General features: G+C 46.4%; 1 protein-coding gene across 8 annotated transcripts in view; it reads right to left on the bottom strand.

Annotated features, from left to right (window-relative positions):
- The window catches only part of LOC133347860 (RNA binding protein fox-1 homolog 3-like), a 306,370-nt gene that overhangs the window by 210,414 nt on the left and 74,602 nt on the right, over nucleotides 1–21,354 (bottom strand). For 6 of the 8 annotated variants that reach the window (XM_061560543.1, XM_061560544.1, XM_061560541.1 and 3 more), the window contains exon 2: nucleotides 18,432–18,482. The exons of 1 other annotated variant lie outside the window; for it this stretch is intronic. In XM_061560543.1, the coding sequence (XP_061416527.1) occupies nucleotides 18,432–18,482 (51 nt within the window). Of the gene's footprint in view, nucleotides 1–3,765; nucleotides 3,786–18,431; nucleotides 18,483–21,354 lie in introns of those variants that run through there. One more of the 8 variants, XM_061560561.1, reaches the window with a different exon arrangement.

The following is a 21,354-nucleotide window of genomic DNA, read 5'->3' as shown; positions in this document are numbered from 1 at the left end:
TCCACCGCCCCCAGCCAATATTCCTGAGTTGCTATTGTTTTCGTTTTCTACCGTTTCCCATTCCTCTGCCAAATAATATAAATTATACGAGTTGCACGCGCGTGTGCACGGAAGCATTGCATGTGAATGCATTCCCAAATATATTTCGCGAAAAAAATACATTCTGACCGCAAATCTCGCATACACACACGAGCACAAATGTCTTAATTCAAAAATCAGATTTTTTTTCCTTCCCTGTGAATCTTACAGCTACGTACAAAAATCCAATGCATGTGGTTTTCCAAACGAATGACTTACCAATGCAGGGCCTATTCTTGTAACTCTGTAAATATTGTGACTGCTTATCACGTCCAACACAAACCCGTACAAATATTCTCCACCGGTCACAGTGAATGGAGCAAACAATTTCTTCGCAGTTTGATTGACACCGCCTCATTCAGGATCCAGCGGCGAGTGGCAAAAAATGCATGCCGCACGTAAACCGGCAAAACGTAAAATATTCAATTTCACCGCCCCCGTGTAGTGTTTGTAGAAATGAAATCACCTATAAACGTGCAAGTAACCCTGCAGTGTGAGCTTCGAGCAAAAAAAAAAACGATTGATGTAATCGCAAAGCAAAGAAATACATCTTTGATTCCACCCCCCCCGCCCGCCACCCGACCCCCACACCCCCGAGTGAAAAATTATAAGTGGCGAACAAGGATTCAGAAGGTTAAGTGAGTAATCATGACACAAGAAAATCAGGCCATTCCAACACGTGAAGCAATCTCATTCGATATTTTTAAGAGAATTTTTTTATTATTTTTTCCCATGAAATCCTGTTTAGGTGTATTTGGGTCGTTACTTACTCTCATGCCATATTGTCATCTAATGTAAAAACCTAAAAAAATCGAAAAACTCGTCAACAGCACCTGCCTTAAAAGGGAAAATATGAATATAAAAATTTGCGACGTTTCGAGCAATGGCCCTTGTTCATAGCGCATAAAAAAGTCGCACAAACAATAACGAGGTTTTGCCAAGTGCAACACATAAGTGGTTTCGTTGATCACATTCAAAGGAAAGGCATCATTACCCAAACGCATCATTTAAGGAGGAATGTACACTTAACAGGGGGAAGAATTTGTCATTTTATTTGCCACGTTATCCTGGGTATGCTGTTGGTCCTAGGTCGCGTGAAAAATAATCGATTTACAACCCCCCGCAAAGCAGTGCATCACCTCACGTCAAACAGCACTCTGTGGAAGGAGATATCACAGAACTAATTCTGAAATTCTCTTTGAGTTGACCCCCTTTTCTACACTAGGGGGCAGAACTTTGCCACCCCACCTTACTACAGAGAGGAATGGGTTTTAATGTAGGTAGTCAAATCATAGTTTTGATTCTTAGAGATAATATGATTTTTTTAAATTATGAATAATATGATTTAGCCAAAACCAAATTTAATATGATGCTTTTTGTGTGTGTTCAGTAATTGTTGACGAAGCAGTCTGACACCCAACATGAAATTTTTATACTCATCATTGCCATCGGACATGTTCTGTCCACTGCTGGATGAAGCCCTCCCCATGTCTTCACCACATCCCACTGTCCCATGATGCTACAATCCATCTCAATCCTGAATATGACGCGCTGATCTCTCCCCTGGCTGTCATTCTGTCACCAGTCTCATCCATCTACTTTCCAAGCGATGTGTCTTGCCCGAGCCCAATTACTTTTCTTAACTGTCACGATGGGGCCTCTAATTTTGTGCTTGTTCTGTGATCCGTGGGTTCCACTCTCCTTCCCTCAATATAACTCCCAACACACATCTCAATTATTATTCGAATGCTTTAAAGCTTTTGTTCCATTTTCTTTGTCAGCATCCACGTTTCCAATCTGTACGTCACAGCCGATAAGGCACACTGATTGAAAACACACCTCTTGAGGCACATCGATGTGTCGCTCCTTCACTATCAATTGTGATTTTTCCAGAGAGCACGCATCCGAAAAAGTCTTCCTCGGCCCCCTTAATTTAATCGTTTTGATCCCGGTCCTCTTTCAATCATTGCCCTACATATACACAGGCGTACGTTGCATTCTCCAGCTGCGTCCCTCCAACAATTATTTCCTTTTGTTCGGCGAACTCTAATCGCACTTGTATGAAAAGAGAGATATGAAAATACCATTTAATGGAGTTCAATTTTTTCTGTTCTTTTGAAAAGAGCAAAAGTAAGCATGTTAATTTTGGAGAATTAAAATGTCAGGGCCTCTCCAATTCCAGAACTTGATAACGCTCCGCTATTATTTCTGCCACAGCGGCGCTGCTGCTTCAGCCTGGATAACCTTTAGCACAGGCAGAAAGTGAGTTAGCCCCCTCTTAAGCAGAAGGGCTCACCATCTGCCATCTCGGGTGTAATGGTTCGCTCTGCCTCCCCACTGGCACGGCTCCAACGTCCCCCGGGGTTTCAACGGATATCTGTGATACGAATGATATTAAAACTGTAACTTGAGTAGATCGGGCCCATAGTGTTTACGAGTCACCTGGAGAGAGGGAAAAACAACTGGAAGTGGACATAACAGACATCACGCTTACGTACAATTAAAGTAACAAAACTAAACCCAACAACAACAAAAGCTACAAAACCCAGCGGTGGCATCTTGGTACAATATGCATGGCGGGGTCATGAATACAACGGCCCTCCGTACATCAGAGCTTGCCATTTAATGGCCAGGCCGCACATTTGAAATAACTTAAAATGTAGAAGAAAAAACATAGAAAATAAAACAGTTTCGTAAGAATGCCTGCGTTTGATTAAATATGTCAAAGTGTGCCCCCACAAAATGCGGAGAACAGCATGCCCGCCTGGGTGCCTGCACGCCTAATAGCAAAATATAATGAAAGCCACCTGGCTTTCATGCCAAACAAATGCAAGTGCCACGCAAACCAGCTTCAAAGCAAGACGTCTGTGGATGTGGGCTGAAGCTACGGCACACAAATGGCTGCCGCCGAGTTACGCAATTTGTCGAGATGTAACACGCGTGAAACGGTAAAAGGTTCCATCCCTGCAAATCCCTGCTTGTGCCGCTGTCCGTCGGGAAGGAACTCCACCAGAGCAAAGGTGCCCGACAGTCCCTCTCGAGCCCCATTGTTTGGCCTTCGCTTCCACGTGACCAGACGTCTTGGAAGAAGTGCCAGTACCCCACGCTTCACCCCACCACACCGCCACCTGCCCATGGACTAACCGTGGTTTACCAATCTGAACTGCTGGATGCACAGAGGCAGAGATGAAGGGGGGGGGGGGGAAGGGAAGGCGGGGGTGGGGGGTGACTTCAAGAATTTTGCGCCGTTGTTTCAAGCGCCGGGCTGGACACACAGGTAGCCTGGCTCAAAATGTGTAGTGGTAATAAAAAAGCCCAGCAGCGCACAAGCACGGTCCGGAGAGTGGGGTGGGGGGGGGGCTACGAAGTCACCGTGATCGTATTACTGTGAGGCTCGGTGGAAAGCAGAGTGAAATTACTTCACTGAGCGTGCACTGAGTGAACCGGTGGCCCGCACGCAGCGAGACAAAACAAGAATTGACACAATGCCGAATTAATCCATCACGGTCCGGGCTTTTGTTTTTCAATTAGTTTGAAGGTGTAGCCTCTTTTTTTCTTTTTAATCAGCATACATAATCAAAAGCAATCTATCCCATTGTCAAGGTGCTCAAAACAGCAAAGAGCAGGAAGTGGATTAAAGCGGCCGTGTTATTTATTAGCCAGTGTCCGGCTGCCCCGATGATTTACCGTGGATGTCACTGCGGTACTGCGTCGGAAGACAACGGGCGGCGGCGGCGGCGGCGAAAAATCCATTGGCGAGGTTTTGGCGCACCGCGCGAGCCCTCCCACCCTCGCCAGGCCACGGAGAGGCCGTCGGGTGTGGGCAGATCCACAGGAGCGTTGGGCCGGAGCCTGCGGTAGGACAAACGCCGGGGCCCCTCTAAAGAGGCTCAGAATCATTGCGAAGGATGTTGCACTCCGATTCAATGCAACTCCAACCCTGTACCGCCCGCCCCCACCCCCCCCTCCAGACAATCGACGATTGCCACGACCTCCCCCACACCGCTCCGTGCACTTCCCCTCTTCCCACTCAGAATAATAACACTTGTTCCAGCGCGAGTGTCAAACAAATCTCATTAGGCGGTCCGTAACGGAATTGTCTGCGCGTGTTTACGGTGGAGAAAATCACTCTTTCACTCCATCCCCTGCAGTTCTTACAGATGTTATCGAGGGGGGCTGGATGCATTGGAAATTATCGGGGTGATAAAAGCTGCCCCTTGCTTGACAAAAGCAGAGTTGGCAAGCAGTGATGTTGAGGACCTGGATTCCTTTTGACATTGCAATATCACCGCTGAGCAAAATTATTTCCTCTCTTTCCTACGCGCTCGAGTGGACGTATGTACGTTGAACTTCTATCGCACCGTACGTAGCCGACCACACTAATCGGAGGCGCGGGGAGTGGAGGAGGGTACGCACGTTGCATTTACCCACATTCTCTCCTCTACCACGCGTCGAGCACTTCTCATTGCACAAGGAGCCACGGGCTAGGACCCAACATGCGATTCATTCGTTTCATCCTGGACAAGGCCTCTCTGCGTACTTACTGGCGAGAGGGGGTGGGGAAAGGGCTTTAATGAGTTTCCACAATCTGCCGCCTCACGGGGCGTCCTTTCGTATAAAACTTTGGGCAGATAAGGAGGAGGAGGGCAAGGCCACGTCTGTTATTTCATGAAATATTCATGATCCTACAATGCCTCATGTGCCCGTCTTTGGTCAACATCTATCCCTTAATGCCACTCCCTCACTCCTCTGTTCTCTCAGTCCCACACTTTAAATCGACAATACATTTCAACATTCTCTTTCCATCATCTCCATCTCATTCTCACTCCACGTATCTTTGTCATATATTTGCTCTGTCTTCTTTCAATCTTTCCACCACCAACCTCTCTCTCAGTCATCAATATAATTTATTCCAGTGGTCTGTGTGTCAATTTTTTTAAAACTTGTGTTATCAAGTGGGACAAAATATCTGAAAAATTATTTTCTTTTTAACGAGCAATTACATTTCTAAACATTTTTTGAAAATATCACTACGCTCCTGACGAACACTATATGCCATTACCATGTAATTACCTTTGAATAAGAAGCCGATATTTGCCTGTCCGCGGTCCTCGCTGCCATGCTCTGTCGTCACATTGCAATATGAGAAAGCCTCCGCGAGGCAAAGACTGGTGACACACTGTTGTCTTGCTCGGATAAATCTGTCGCATCGCCGCACCGGAATGCCCCAAATCCGCCGGCCGTTCTGATGAATCGCCGACGCTTTGTTTAACATGCTGGTATTAATCACGCGTCCGAGAGGACGTTCCCTGCCAAGGAGATGGGGACGGTGAAAATCGACTCGCGTCTGCAGGTGCCGGGACGGGATTGTTGCATCGCGGGACAATGGGAGGTGGTGGAAATATTGGGGAGGCAATCGTAGAGCAACGGATTGACCACGGTTGATGGTGATGATTAACATCAGAAGTTTTTGAAAATAGTGATGCCAACTTCCAACCAAAGACGAGTACCCTTAATCACTCTATTTATCCATAAATTGTTAACGTGAACGTTTTGAAAAAATATATATATAAAAATATCCCCCAGTGATACACAATGATATGTTCTTGTTGTTATTAGTATTGTTATTAAATAATTATTAACGCCCAATAAAATCCTACGTTCATTTTAGTTAAGGGGTGGTGGGGGTGGGGGAGGAAATAATGATAATTAAATTAAGCTAATTGTTGTTAGCGTCGCCATCATTACTCAAATTATGATGAATGTCCAATCTGATATTGACGCTAAAGGGGGGAATTGTTAAAAACAATATGTCTTGTAATTACAGGCAGAGATAGGGAGCAAAGAAACACCAGTGACCACGGGCCAAGTGACAGGTACTTACCGCCTGACGCCAGGCACTTACGTAAATGTGTGGGATGACACGTCTTGTAAAGTGCGGGGTGACAGATACATTACGCGCGGCTCGCGCACTAATTTTAAGAGGACTTTAGCTGTTGCGCACGGAGCATTCTTGTCTCGCTTATAACTTTAAGAAAGGGAAGAAAAAAAGGCACCTTTTTTTTCACATGAGCGATTACCACTGTTGTGATGACATGGAAATTTTTAATTCGCGTTGTAAATCTTCGAAAAACGCGTGGGAATTTGCACGCGCGCAACCGCAAACGTCTGAGAACATGGCGGCCTCAAAAGAATTACCATTTCTATTCTGGGTTTCCAATCAAGGGCTAGCGTTGGCCCTTCCATTTAAGCAGCACGGATGGTTGGCTCCACACCATTTAAGGAAGCAATTTGATGGGATAATAATGATTGGTTATTCCGCGCTTCAGTCCCGTACCCAGGACACCAATAGCTTAAAACACTGCCCCGGCAGCTGCGGTCAGCCAACTTTAGCAGAATTTTAAAAGGATTTAACCCAAGCCACCAGACGCGGAGCGTGTGCAATGAATGAACGCGTGCACTTGCATCTGTCGATAAGACAAGGCGGCGTGAATGGAAAACGCTGGAATATTTTACTGCGTAAATAGAAACCAATTATAACTCCGTTGAGGTGGGAGGGGAGGGTGGGAGTTGGTCTCCCGGAAGAAAGTCCATCGATTGCCAATAAATCTCATCACACTTTGACAGATTTCACGCCAGGACTAACCCGCCGTAGTAAAGACACATTGCCTGCTCGCATATAATGAAAAATCACACGGAGGGATGTGAAAACACAACACGGGGGCCGAGCAACGGAGATTCCTTCGGGGAAATCGGCGCCCCCGTTTTGAAACGGTGCCATTTCAAGGCACCAAGCGCCAATGTTCAAAGCGGCACGGCAGCCAGCACTTTCACGAGGATTATTCTTTTGTTGCAAAGGGTCCTTAAAGAGAGAATGATGTTTGTGGGGAAAAATATCGAAAAATATTTGTTCGGCATGTTACGTGTTGGAGTGGGAATTTTAAGTGCAAACTGTATTTTTGAACTTAAGATCTCGAAAGGACACAGCTCAGGAAATTTAAAACGTTCCTTACATTTCTCTCCTAATTGGATTCCTCAGCCATCACGGTTGAACATAGATAATGCACAATATTAAATCATCCTTCCGACTTTGACATCCCATTTCTGCTAATGCACATCCCAGACTGCTTGACCGCTCCTTTGCTGTTTAAAAATCTAGGCACTCCCAACTCCCCCGTGTCGCCCCCCCCCCCACCCCCACCACTGCTTGTGTGACCACATGAAGTCTGGTGCTCTGTGAATGGTTTGGCCAGACCATGGGACTGACCTGGACAGCATCAAGTCATCAAATCTGTGGCACATTTTTTACAAGTAAGGTGGGCTCCTCCAGACTAGACGAAGGATAAAATAAAATAAAAAACTCGGTTCGCAATAAAATAAAAAAGCAGACGTAATCAAAAATAAAAAAACTGAATACGCAAAAAGTAGTTTGCATGAATGTAACAATACATTTTAATAGGAAATCATCAAATAAATAAGTTTCAATCTTCAAACTAAAAACTTGCTCCATTACTGAGGAATATGTCATTCATAGATATGTGCTGAGAAATATTATTCTTTGTTAAGTTTTTTCACGAATGCGTTATATATTTTCACGGTGCTTAATTTTTTTTTGTTCTTCAGTGTGCACTGAAAAAATCTGACCGATTTTTTCTTTTTATATAAGTGACCCAACTAACGACATCTGCATGATTATTCATCGCTGCACTCGGAGGGCAAACTGATCATCGTTGGCCAATCGCATTGCCGATGTAGCGCAGCAGTACCCTCACTTCAGTTTAATGAGACCTTTTCTACACGTGTCACTGAATGACACTAATTAACAACAAACTTTTGCATTCACTATGCTAGTTTCAAATTTAATTATCTCAACCGGACGACGCAGTCCTGGTGAATTAATGATTTAAAACCCAGACAATGGCGTGCAACATTAGGACAGCAATAAATCCATCATTTACCTTCAGGGCTAAACTTCACATGCAAATATCCGATTATTATTATTTATATTTCCACCAAAAGCAAATGAGCATGCAAGTATAAGTCCGGAATTCAGAGAATCTTGTTTTTTATTCCACAAACGAGCACCGAACCATTAAAAAAAAACACCAATCAATGGCGACGCAGATGCTAACGCTATTTAAATTCACATGGGACTTCGCTTCTGTTAGACCGTAATAAAATTAACTTTGCAACATGCGTCTGGGTGATGCATATCAGCCCTTAATGCACATGATAGCAGAGTAATTGGGATACATTCATACGCAAGGTTTTACACGGAAGGAAATCTAATTAGCGTGGGAATAAAGACACCACCAACCTTGTTGCGAAATTATAACTATTCCGAAGAACTACCGGAGAAACCCTGTAAAGAGTTTGCAACAAAGACGGATGAGTTTACTTTTCTTTTCTCCTCCGTAAAAGCAGTCAAATTATGGCCAAGTTCATTAGTGCAGGAACAACAACAACAATCGAGCGAACGTTTGAGCAGCAGCAGCAGCAGCGGCATCCACAGACGTACCCCACTGGGGCCAAGCATTAAACACCATTCACTGCTGATTGATAGAGGCAGTTACCGCCTAATGATGGCATTTATCAAAAAGTGATTAAGCGGACAGGAGATACCTATTGATCTTCAGATTTGATGGAATGAATTAAAGATTATCCTCCACACTAGCAGGTAGGATTAATCGGAAATGTTTTAGTTTCAATTTAAAATCAGTACACGGTATTTAATATTTACTGGCTGCGGCAAACCGAAAAAAATTCGGTCAAGTTTGCAATTCGTAATCTGTAATGAACAGAAGAGCATAGGCTATTCGTACCCCCGATTAGCACGGCTGGCTACGTACGGTGTGAAAGAAGTTCAATGTACGTTCGTACATCAGCGACGTAGTCCAGGTCTTCCGTCATTGATGAAACAATACCAGAGGTCACTTTGGGGTTTAACATCACGGCTCACTTGACTTGAGGTTAATTTCCTACTGGAGACGTATGTGGCATCAGCAATGAGCTGAAATTATTCAATCGAATTAGACAACAGCTGTGTGGATAGAATGTCAGTACTTTAATAGTCTTGACATTTCAAATGACATGTAGAATGTTAAGCGTTTAATGTCTCTCTCAGCTCACACGACCAAGGAGAAGGCCCTTGTCTCATATGGCGGCAGTGAGCCAGTACTGGAAACTCCACATTATCATGACGAGGGCCAGTATATATGTCATATGATCAATGTTGGCTTCCCAAAAAAACAACTATTCGACTGCGTGAATTCTTGGCCAGAAATCGGAGTCGCAAAAACACCCCTAAGCAAATCTATGCAAACTTCCAAAGCACCATAACCGCGGTGTCTCCAGTCTGGATTTATCCATTCTATATTATATTGTATTGCCCATAACACAATTTCCTCTATGTGAATTCAAAACAAGAGAGCGTGATTTTCGTTTGTTGTATATTTCACTCGTACTAATAAACCCCCTGCCCGGGAACACGGTCACGCCGCTTGAGTCGCATGCGTTGTCCAGGGGAGTGCTGCCCATGTAGAGTCACATTTAAAAAAATCGCCGCACAACAATTAAGCAAAACCATGGCAAATGCGCCACGGCAACGAACGCGCGTGACAACATCGGCGTTTCGAAAGAGACCAGCAGAGGGACCCAAAGCACACTCGTGCCCTTGCGCAGCGGTGAAAGCCTTGAGCAGACGTACACACACACACGAGGTATTTACAACCGCGATAGCGAGAGGCCAGAGCAGAACATTGTCTCGTCGCCCCGTTTCCACGGCGCAGATTTACCAACACGCGCGCGCGCGCGTGTGCGCGTGTGCCTTCCAATCACGCACCTGCCGACCTCCTCCCTCGCAATCCCTCCGTACAACAACCCTCCTTGTCCTGACGCTCACAAACGGGCGCAATTAGCACCCTCGGCGGCAGCGTGTTGCCAGGCGAAGAAACATGCTTGCCGATTAATGCCGTGGCAGCTTGGGAGTCGTGCCAGCGCCGATGCTACATCGGCCTGGGTGGGTGGGTGCTGCTGGGATCGGCGGTGAACAATGCGCATTGGAGGGGAGCGGCGCGCTTGCAAAATGACACTCGGGCCAAAGGGATTGCAAATCAATGGTACAAGGAGAAATGTCGCCAATCCTTCCTTGTTGTATCGATCAGGCTCTCGGTCGCGGCAATGCACTTAACTCGTTTGCCTTTGATGAAGCGCATTAAAATTGCCGGCGCGACACGACGGGGGCAAAGGACGGTTTATAAATCACCACCGCCGCCAGCGCCGACGTTGCCCAGGGGTGAGGGGAGGCCCTCTGGAGGTGGCAATTGGGTCAATTCCGTGCCATTGAGGCGCGTGCCCCAACCACGTGGGGTATGGGGGGCGCCTAGCAGCCAGCCACCCACCTCGTGTCAAAGTCAATGACCCCCCCCCCCCCCCACAATCATGATCGGAATAAGAAGCTGCCCACACCCTCTCCCTCCCCGTAACCCACACCCCTCCCCCCTCAACAACCCCCACTTGCTCTCTGCCTCATTCGCTCGGTGAATTGTCGGTGAGTGCTAATTATAAAATGTAGGAGGAATTGCATCGTACTAGTGTGGCTTTTCGGGAGTCCCACCATGGGTCTCAAGTGAAATACAGGGAGTCACGGTACATTGGGTGAGCAACATCCTGATTGTTTTCTGTGCTGGGTTGTGGCATGAACGAATCGCCGATGATGAGTGAATGATTGGTGAGGTGCAAACCTTCAGGCGTATATCACTAATGGCTGCCCCAATAGAACGCGCGCACTCTGGTGGAGCAAGTGGACTGCTCCACTCAGCTACCCCAACACAACCACGTGCACTCTGGTGGAGCAAGCGGACTGCTCCACTCAGCTACCCCAACACAACTACGTGCACTCTGGTGGAGCAAGCCGACTGCTCCACTCAGCTACCCCAATACAACCACGTGTACTCTGGTGGAGCAAGTGGACTGCTCCACTCAGCTACCCCAATACAACCACGTGCACTCTGGTGGAGCAAGTGGACTGCTCCACTCAGCTACCCCAATACAACCACGTGTACCCTGGTGGAGCAAGTGGACTGCTCCACTCAGCTACCCCAACACAACCACGTGCACTCTGGTGGAGCAAGCCGACTACTCCACTCAGCTACCCCAACACAACCACGTGCACTCTGGTGGAGCAAGCCGACTACTCCACTAAGCTACCCCAACACAACCACGTGCACTCTGGTGGAGCAAGTGGACTGCTCCACTCAGCTACCCCAACACAACCACGTGCACTCTGGTGGAGCAAGTGGACTGCTCCACTCAGCTACCCCAACACAACCACGTGTACTCTGGTGGAGCAGGTGGAATGTTCCACTCAACTACCCCAACACAACCACGTGCACTCTGGTGGAGCAAGTGGACTGCTCCACTCAGCTACCCCAACACAACCACGTGTACTCTGGTGGAGCAGGTGGAATGTTCCACTCAACTACCCCAACACAACCACGTGCACTCTGGTGGAGCAAGTGGACTGCTCCACTCAGCTACCCCAACACAACCACGTGTACTCTGGTGGAGCAGGTGGAATGTTCCACTCAACTACCCCAACACAACCACGTGCACTCTGGTGCAGCAAGCGGACTGCTCCACTCAGCTACCCCAACACAACCACGTGTACTCTGGTGGAGCAAGCCGACTGCTCCACCCAGCTACCCCAACACAACCACGTGCACTCTGGTGGAGTAAGTGGACTGCTCCACTCAGCTACCCTAACACAACCACGTGCACTCTGGTGGAGCGAGTGGACTGCTCCACTCAGCTACCCCAACACAACCACGTGTACTCTGGTGGTGCAAGCAGACTACCCCACTCAGCTACCCCAATACAACCACGTGTACCCTGGTGGAGCAAGCCGACTGCTCCACTCAGCTACCCCAATACAACCACGTGTACCCTGGTGGAGCAAGCGGAATGCTCCACTCAGCTACCCCAATACAACCACGTGTACTCTGGTGGAGCAAGCCGACTGCTCCACTCAGCTACCCCAATACAACCACGTGCACTCTGGTACAGCAAGCGGACTGCTCCACTCAGCTACCCCAACACAACCACGTGCACTCTGGTGGAGCAAGTGGACTGCTCCACTCAGCTACCCCAATACAACCACGTGCACTCTGGTGCAGCAAGCGGACTGCTCCACTCAGCTACCCCAATACAACCACGTGCACTCTGGTGCAGCAAGCGGACTGCTCCACTCAGCTACCCCAATACAACCACGTGCACTCTGGTGGTGCAAGCAGACTGCTCCACTCAGCTACCCCAACACAACCACGTGCACTCTGGTGCAGCGAGCGGAATGCTCCACTCAGTTACCCCAACACAACCACGTGTACTCTGGTGCAGCAAGCGGACTGCTCCACTCAGCTACCCCAACACAACCACGTGTACTCTGGTGGAGCAAGCGGACTGCTCCACTCAGCTACCCCAATACAACCACGTGCACTCTGGTGGAGCAAGCGGACTACTCTACTCAGCTACCCCAATACAACCACGTGCACTCTGGTGGAACTAGCAGACTACCCCACTCAGCAACCCCAATACAACCACGTGCACTCTGGTGGAACTAGCAGACTACCCCACTCAGCTACCCCAATACAACCACGTGCACTCTGGTGGAACTAGCAGACTACCCCACTCAGCTACCCCAACACAACCACGTGCACTCTGGTATAACTAGCAGACTACCCCGCTCAGCTACCCCAATACAACCACGTGCACTCTGGTGGAGCCAGCGGACTAAATAATAAATACAATCATAGCCTCGTGCTTTTATCAAATGCCGTACAAAAGAATAAGTGAATGGATTGAGCTGTTGACTTCATCTCTTGTTGCTCATGGCCCAAGTAGCATTTTCTAAATGTCTACTGGATTATTCATTTACGAACAAAGTCGTTCGTAATAATTCATGTATCAGTCAAGGGCCCGGGGGCGAGCCACCCCAACTGCTGGGTCATGCCTATATTTATAAAGAAGTTTGTGAAAAATGTTTTTGACGAAATAAAACACCTAAGAACAAAGACTATTTCGTTTTCGCTGCGTCCCTTCATCACAGAGGAGTGGAAACGATGTGAAGGGAAACATTGTGAGCGTTTCCATTCAGCCCATACCACCACCCCCGCAAGCACAATTTGTTGTTGACCAATAAAAAGCAATCAAGTCCAAATTAAACAAAATTAAATGAAGAAAATTTTTAAAGGAGCCAATTTGTGTTCAGTCTACCCAAGCTTGGCCCTCGAGGTATAATGATAGCAACATCCAGGGAGCCCTGGATGGTGTAATTTTATTCTCCTATAATTGAAATGCATTAGCAGGGGCGACTAATTGGGGGGGGGGGGGGGGGGAGAGAAACGCCGCTGTACAAACGGAGCTTTGTGCTCCGATATGAAGTCGGGCTCCTCCTGCGTGAGCCAACAGACGCAATCACGTGAGCCGGAAGGTCACACAAAGATTATTTTCTGTTTATAATTGTGTTTACATTCGCTCTTGATATGTAACCTATACAGTGAGGGAAACAAGTATTTGATCCCCTGCTGATTGTGTACGTTTGCCCACTGACAAAGAAATGATCAGTCTATAATTTTAATGGTAGGTTTATTTGAACAGTGGGAGACAGAATAACAACAAACAAATCCAGAAAAACGCATGTCAAAAATGTTATAAATTGATTTTCATTTTTTATGAGGGAAATAAGTATTTGACCCCCTCTCACTCAGAGAGATTTCTGGCTCCCAGGTGTCTTTTATATAGGTAACGAGCTGAGATTAGGAGCACACTCTTAAAGGGAGTGCTAATCTCAGCTTGTTTCCTGTATAAAAGACACCTGTTCACAGAAGCAATCTATCAGATTCCAAACTCTCCACCATGGCCAAGACCCAAGAGCTCTCCAAGGATGTCAGGGACAAGATTGTAGACCTACACAAGGCTGGAATGGGCTACAATACCATCGCCAAGCAGCTTGGTGAGAAGGTGACAACAGTTGGTGCGATTATTCGCAAATGGAAGAAACACAAAAGAACTGTCAATCTCCCTCGGCCTGGGGCTCCATGCAAGATCTCACCTCATGGAGTTGCAATGATCATGAGAACGGTGAGGAATCAGCCCAGAACTACACGGGAGGATCTTTTCAATGATCTCAAGGCAGCTGGGACCATAGTCACCAAGAAAACAGTTGGTAACACACTATGCCGTGAAGGACTGAAATCCCGCAGCGCCCGCAAGGTCCCCCTGCTCAAGAAAGCACATATACATGCCCGTCTGAAGTTTGCCAATGAACATCTGAATGATTCAGAGGACAACTGGGTGAAAGTGTTGTGTTCAGATGAGACCAAAATGGAGCTCTTTGGCATCAACTCAACTCGCCGTGTTTGGAGGAGGAGGAATGCTGCCTATGACCCCAAGAACACCATCCCCACCGTCAAACATGGAGGTGGAAACATTATGCTTTGGGGGTGTTTTTCTGCTAAGGGGACAGGACAACTTCACCGCATCAAAGGGACGATGGACGGGGCCATGTACCGTCAAATCTTTGGTGAGAACCTCCTTCCCTCAGCCAGGGCATTGAAAATGGGTCGTGGATGGGTATCCCAGCATGACAATGACCCAAAACACACGGCCAAGGCAACAAAGGAGTGGCTCAAGAAGAAGCACATTAAGGTCCTGGAGTGGCCTAGCCAGTCTCCAGACCTTAATCCCATAGAAAATCTGTGGAGGGAGCTGAAGATTCGAGTTGCCAAACGTCAGCCTCGAAACCTTAATGACTTGGAGAAGATCTGCAAAGAGGAGTGGGTCAAAATCACTCCTGAGATGTGTGCAAACCTGGTGGCCAACTACAAGAAACGTCTGACCTCTGTGATTGCCACCAAGTACTAAGTCATGTTTTGCAGAGGGGTCAAATACTTATTTCCCTCATTAAAATGCAAATCAATTTATAACATTTTGACATGCGTTTTTCTGGATTGTGTTGTTGTTATTCTGTCTCTCACTGTTCAAATAAACCTACCATTAATATTATAGACTGATCATTTCTTTGTCAGTGGGCAAACGTACAAAATCAGCAGGGGATCAAATACTTTTTCCCTCACTGTATATATGAGATGGAGCGGTTATATCAGTTTGTGTGTCGATGCTTGATGGAATTATAGGTGGTGGTGGCTTTCGGAAACCTTCAAACAGCAGTGGATTGACCATGGTTGAAGGTGATGATGATGATATAACCGACATCAGTCAATAAAGCAGTAATGAATATGCCTTTCATATGTTCGTCAACAGCCTGAAGCGAACTAATCACCTTTACCTATTAAAAACTCTTCACCAGCCGAGTTGCCGAAGCATACAATCAGAAAAGGCGTCCCACGTACACGTGAAGCAATGTCTAACCCTCCTCACGGCAACAGCAACCGATGTAGAACGTGGAAGAAAATGTTCCATGGTCAGCACAGTTTGTGAGATGATCGTTTGCCTTGTTTACCGGGAAGAGAAGTGGGGGATGTCGCAGCAGTGCCAACAGAGCATCTCTTTTTCACCCGTGCGGGTCAAGGGAATGACAGGATGATTGAACGCGTGATTGAACGTGGCCAGCTTTTTTTTTTTTGCCCGGTCCGCGGTCAGAGAATCTGGCCCCAAAAATTAAATCCAGTCTCGGGACCCGGTTTGACAAATCCACAAACAAATTGCGACAGATGCCAAGGCTGTTTAATGTCCGAAGAGTCACGTCCAATTTTTTTCTTCCATGGAGCGAGAAACATGCAAGGCGGAACGGGAGAAAGTGGGGTCAGTGGCTATGGGAGTGGTGGGGTGGGGGGGGGTAGGAGTTGAAGGGGAAGCAGAGAGGAGAGAAGCAGGATTGAAATGGAACGGGCGTGATCGATGCCAATCTAATTACTGACGCGGGCAATCGCTTCGCAACCACTCTGTTTCCATCTCACTCGCCGCGGGAATGCTCCCTCGGGCATCATGCTTGCTCAGCTAGTGTCCACCCGTGGGCGCTAACGGTCCATCCCTGCGTTCCGCCCTGTCACCCACGGTTACAGGCAAAACCAGTAACCATTAAGAAAATGCCTGTACAATATCTGATTCGGAAATTGCTGCCCAAACAGTATTTAAAAGCATCATGGGAATTTAGCGCCGCTACTCTTTCTTCAATTGCTGCAGTGTCCATCACGGTTTCAAGGGAATCGAGCCAGTGTCTTATATCAAGGTTTAAAAAGTTTCCAGGTGGCAGCCGGAGCGGTTTATTTGACATTAAAACGGAGGTTAATGCTGCTGATGACCTCCTGCAGCATGATGGTGATTCGATAAAACTATTCTGTACACAAACAGAAATGCCAGTGTTGTTGTTGCCATTTCTGGTTATATATATATTTTTAATGTTATTATTTATCCTTTACCGTAGAGCTGAATATATATGGGTATGCTACATTGACAAAAATTGTGGGGTTTTTTTGGCTGTGGATCACCTGCATAAGAGCATTTATAGACAGCCCTTTGTAAATCCACTGCTGAATTAAGGCATTGGCATGGAATTGTTCGACATTGGGGAATTTTGACCATACTTCACGCATGCTAGTTAGGTGAAGTAGGGGGCCCAGGTATGGCTCGGATGTCACTTTTCACCGATGTTAGCCAAAGCCGGGAATTGAACTAACGGCTGTCGGTCATCGGGTTCACGGTGCAGTGCGGTTGACCACCGCGCCACCACTCCACCCAGCTTATTATTTGTGGTGGAATAACTTGTGGGTGACGCGTCTCATTCACTGCATCGAGTCAGCACAAGCAATTTGGCTCAGTGCTTATTTTAGCATATATCACTTCGAGCATTATGTCCCCGATTGAACATCGCCTTTAGTCTCATTATTTAATGTTTGTACCCAAAGTACAATGATTACATTAGTGTATAGCAGTAGCAATCTCACAGCACTTGGCTCCCTTACCTTGATTTTTTTTTCGTACAGCAGCAAAACTACATTAGCACAAAGAAAAATAAGCAAATATTGGACCCCCCCCCCCCCCCACGGCCATCCCCTCCCCCCGCGCGTTTCGACACGCTGCCAATCTACCTACCTCAGCTGTTTCAACATCCAGAGAGGATAAACGTATTGCTTTACGTGCTTGCGTGGAGGGGGGAGAGGGAAATAGAAAAAAAAGCGAGCCAGTGTCAAGAACGGAAATGGATGGTGGTAGGAGATTCATGAGGCAAGCGCAAGTAAAGGAAGATCGTCAGGAGAGGTTGTGACAGAACGAAACCTCGGCATGTCGTGGGACGCGCATGTCGTCCCACTGTTGTTATTTTTTTTTGCTTTATTCAAGAACACAAAATGCGCACCGCAAACTATCAAAGTATCAAAGAAGCCGGAGCGACACGCCCCCCCCCCCCCCCCCAAAAAAAGGGGATCGTGCTGGAGGCCCTATGGACTCACTGCCTTGCTACCGTCGGGGCAACGATCGTGAGCAGCAGATTTTCAATGGGGAATGGAAGAAGAGGGGGGGGGGGGGACATCCCACTATTTTTAAATCCTTTATTAAATCCTTTATATTAAGTTCGCTTGCTTGCTTGCGTGCTTGCTTGCTTGCTTACGACCGTGCAAATCTTTCGGTCGTTTTTTAACCCACTTCCCGTGATCCAATCGAGCTGACATTTTGCACACAGACTCGTTGTGCGTGACAATTTATTTTCGTGAAATTTTTTTTCCAAAATTTTACACTGTTTAGGGAAAACAAATTAAATATTTAATTACCAATTGCTTAATACTGGCAGACAATTATCTGACCCATAGGTGGCAGCCATCTCAAGCCAGAGGACGAGAGGACTCTAGCCGCCACGCATATAAAGGATTTATAGTGAAAAACTTTGTTTTTACGGGTTAATTTTTTAAATCCTTTATATTAAGTTCACTTGCTTGCTTGTTTGCGCGCTTACGACCGTGCAAATCTTTCGGTCGTTTTTTAACCCACTTCCCGTGATCCAATCGAGCTGACATTTTGCACACAGACTCGTTGTGCGTGACAATTTATTTTCGTGAAAATTTTTTTCAAAATTTTCCACTTTTTAGGTAATTTTTTTTTCATATTTCATTTAAAATACCAATGTGATAAAAATGAAACTCTTACTCAAGAAAAACAAAAATGAATAATAAAATAAAACCGATGCCACGCATATAAAGGATTTATAGTGAAAAACTTTGTTTTTACGGGTACATTTTTTAGTTGCCGTGTTTGAGATAAGTGCGAGCCAGAATCGTCGTCTCCCGAGGTTAAATGTTGCTGTCAGAGTCCGTCCGCACGTGCAGACGAGCGACAATGCTCACCTCCGCTCGTTGGCTCTCCAGGGCCATGGGTGTTCCCGTTTGCCCTCCGCCCTGTTGACAGAAAACACAGGCAAAGGGGAAACATTAGAGCCGAATGCAGATGTGGCATGTCACATCAAGCGCTCCTTTCTCCTTATCTCGGCTGTGAAAGGTGCATCGCTCGCCTCGGGGCAACATCCAAAGCATGTCCGTGCCAGAGACCTCCTGTGGGCATCAGCGGCTTTTTGAGCTACACCACGTCTGTTGTCAACCATAAATCACCTGCCTCCCAAGATTCAGATTAGCTTCACCCACGCTTGCGTGTGTGTGTGTGTGCTCTCTACATTTGAACTCTGTGTCCGCGTGAGCCAGTGCAAGCGCCGCGGAGACATGAAATGAGCCCTGGGCACGAATCTTTCTTCTGCGCCGCTAACAACACCGTCCGGCCACTCCCACACAATCACTCGTGTTCGTAACGCTTTCCAAGACGCGTTTTAAATCCCCGAGCTAAGTTAAACCATCAATTTGCATAATTCATGCGAGTGCCTGCTCAGTTTTTTTGCTCTCATTTCAAACAATTATGATGAATTCGTGAGGATCTTTAATTAGTTTTAAGTGCATCTCACAAAAGCAGAAAAGCAGTGAACCAGAAAGTGCTGCAGTTATGGGAAAACGTGTAATATAAATACGTAAAAAATATATATTTGTATTAAACACAGGGAAGGCAGACTTTCATGACTGTTTCTATTATTAAATAGCACCTAAACTTAGAAAATGTAATGTCACTCGATTACACGTAACATTATGTTATTACACGTAACATTATTTTACACGTAATTAACGTTTTCGTTATTACGCACATCAAATAATACTATTGTCTTGTATCCAGCAGCAGCTTACTGAGTCTCAGCAATAATTTTCAGCAAGGTCCCAGATTGCGATGCTTGGGTTATGTAATCAACGGGAGGAAACTGAAGTGTCCTGAGAAAACCCGCACACTTTAACAGGTGGGCTGTCACGACCAATATTATTCCTAATGAAAGTATTTTGGGTTAGAGCGCATAAATTTGAGTGTGTCGTCAACCCACCACCACCCTACACGGCCAATTTAAGACCGGAAGCAGGAAGACTTCTTCACAATTCGGGAAAATGGCCTGAAGTAGCTGGTTGTAATCACCAGCAAAACGCCGTGCTCAATTGTGTCGTGGGTTTACTGTCCAACACACCGATGTGCTGAAGTCATAGCTAATTGGCACGTTTTGTTCACGTGACAAACCTAACTAATTGGCTGTGTTGGGTAGTGGTGAGTTCACGGCAAATTTATATTTCCGAACTAACCCAAAAACATTTATTATGAAAGCCCCACACATACGAGGGAACAACAATCCGCACGAATACAGAAGATTCAACTGTATTTCGCGAATTCTAGATTTGAAGCTTTCGTGACTGCAAGGATTCATACTCTTAGGTTTTTTTCGGTAAAGTCACGTAGGTAAAATAAATAATAAATAAATAAATAGAAAATTAATAGAAATAAAAATTATAAATCACGACGTTTCGGAGGCAACACAAGTCTCCGTCATCAGGTGGGACCCTCACAGCTAGATTTACTGTAACCAGTAGTATTTCGCGAACTCCTGTAATGCCGATGATATATAATGTCCATGCTAAATGTCACATCTCTACTTCGTGACAGCCTAACCACCGCAAGCGCTTGAGAACATCACTTGCACACGACCTTGTTTTTACATCATCCGCAGATGATAACAGGTTTAACCAGAAGCCCTATAAAGCTGCACAAGATTGTCTCTTCACAGTAACACCACAGGAAGTAGTAGCATTGATGGTCAAGCGAGAACCTGACAAATAGGCATTCTGTCGAGATTGAATGGCCAGACACAACAGTCAACGTGAAGTGTCAGTGTCCCCTTATCATAGGGCTTCTGTAGCAGATCATTAACACAAATCCTCCCTTGTCTGCGTTTCCTGAGGACACTCCGGTGATCTGTGTCCTGCTAAATTTGCTCAAGTGTATTGTAGTCCTCCAACGGTGCATATTATTTCGATATCCTCCGTGTGATGATCTCGGTACAATTGTCCTCAAATTTCTCTGGGCATTCTGTCCAACAAGCACAGATTGTACAATGAAAAAAATATGTATTTTCAAGGTGGAGCTGTCGTTTCTGCTCATGGATGCCACGCTCACTTGCCTTTGGAGCGGCCGTCCCGAATGGTGATTTATAAATGTAACAAAATAGAGGCCCGCTGCCTTTTCTCGTAACTTAATTTTTTCGTTTGTTAAATCCAAGTACTTTAACTCGACGTCTTCTCACCAGGATTATTTTGGCGCATTCGGTGCAGTTCCCTTCATTTACAGGGGAATGAAGTAGTCGCCTGATTGTGCGTGGGCTGAAGTGCCATCCATCACTCACATCGGTGAAGATCATTTGCCCAATACACGCCTTTCCATGAGGCACAAAAGGTAGTCCATATGGCGATCCCGAGACACTATTAAATAACTTTTTTTCATACTTCTCTCCTATGGCGCATTGCAGAGAAAAACAATAGATTTTTTTTTTGGGCCAGTAAATAGATGTTATATAAATCGACGCCCGGTTTCCTTAGCCATTTGACGTCGCTGGCTGCGAGCTCTTGCATTGCTTTGGTGATGCCTTTCGATGGCCTTTATGGGCAGGCAGCGGGCAGTTGACCACGGGCTCCATTGGTTGTGTTCTACTCCGCTGTGGCAGTTGCCGACCATCTGCCGTCTTCCACTTGTGTGTGAGATGAGCCCAAAACTCAACACACACTGAGTTCAATCTTGATTTGAAGCTTTCGTGACCGCAGGAATCCATACTCTTTGGTTCTTTCGGTAAAGTCACGTAGGTATAAAATAAAATAAATCACGACGTTTCGATCGCAACACAAGTGGTCGTCCTCAGGC

The sequence above is a fragment of the Lethenteron reissneri genome, chromosome 26 (genome assembly GCF_015708825.2).
Source record: "Lethenteron reissneri isolate LAM-NWPU_2019-01 chromosome 26, ASM1570882v1, whole genome shotgun sequence".
NCBI lineage: Eukaryota > Metazoa > Chordata > Hyperoartia > Petromyzontiformes > Petromyzontidae > Lethenteron > Lethenteron reissneri.
Note: the sequence above shows the minus strand (reverse complement) of the source record. Positions and strands in the feature narration are given on the sequence as shown.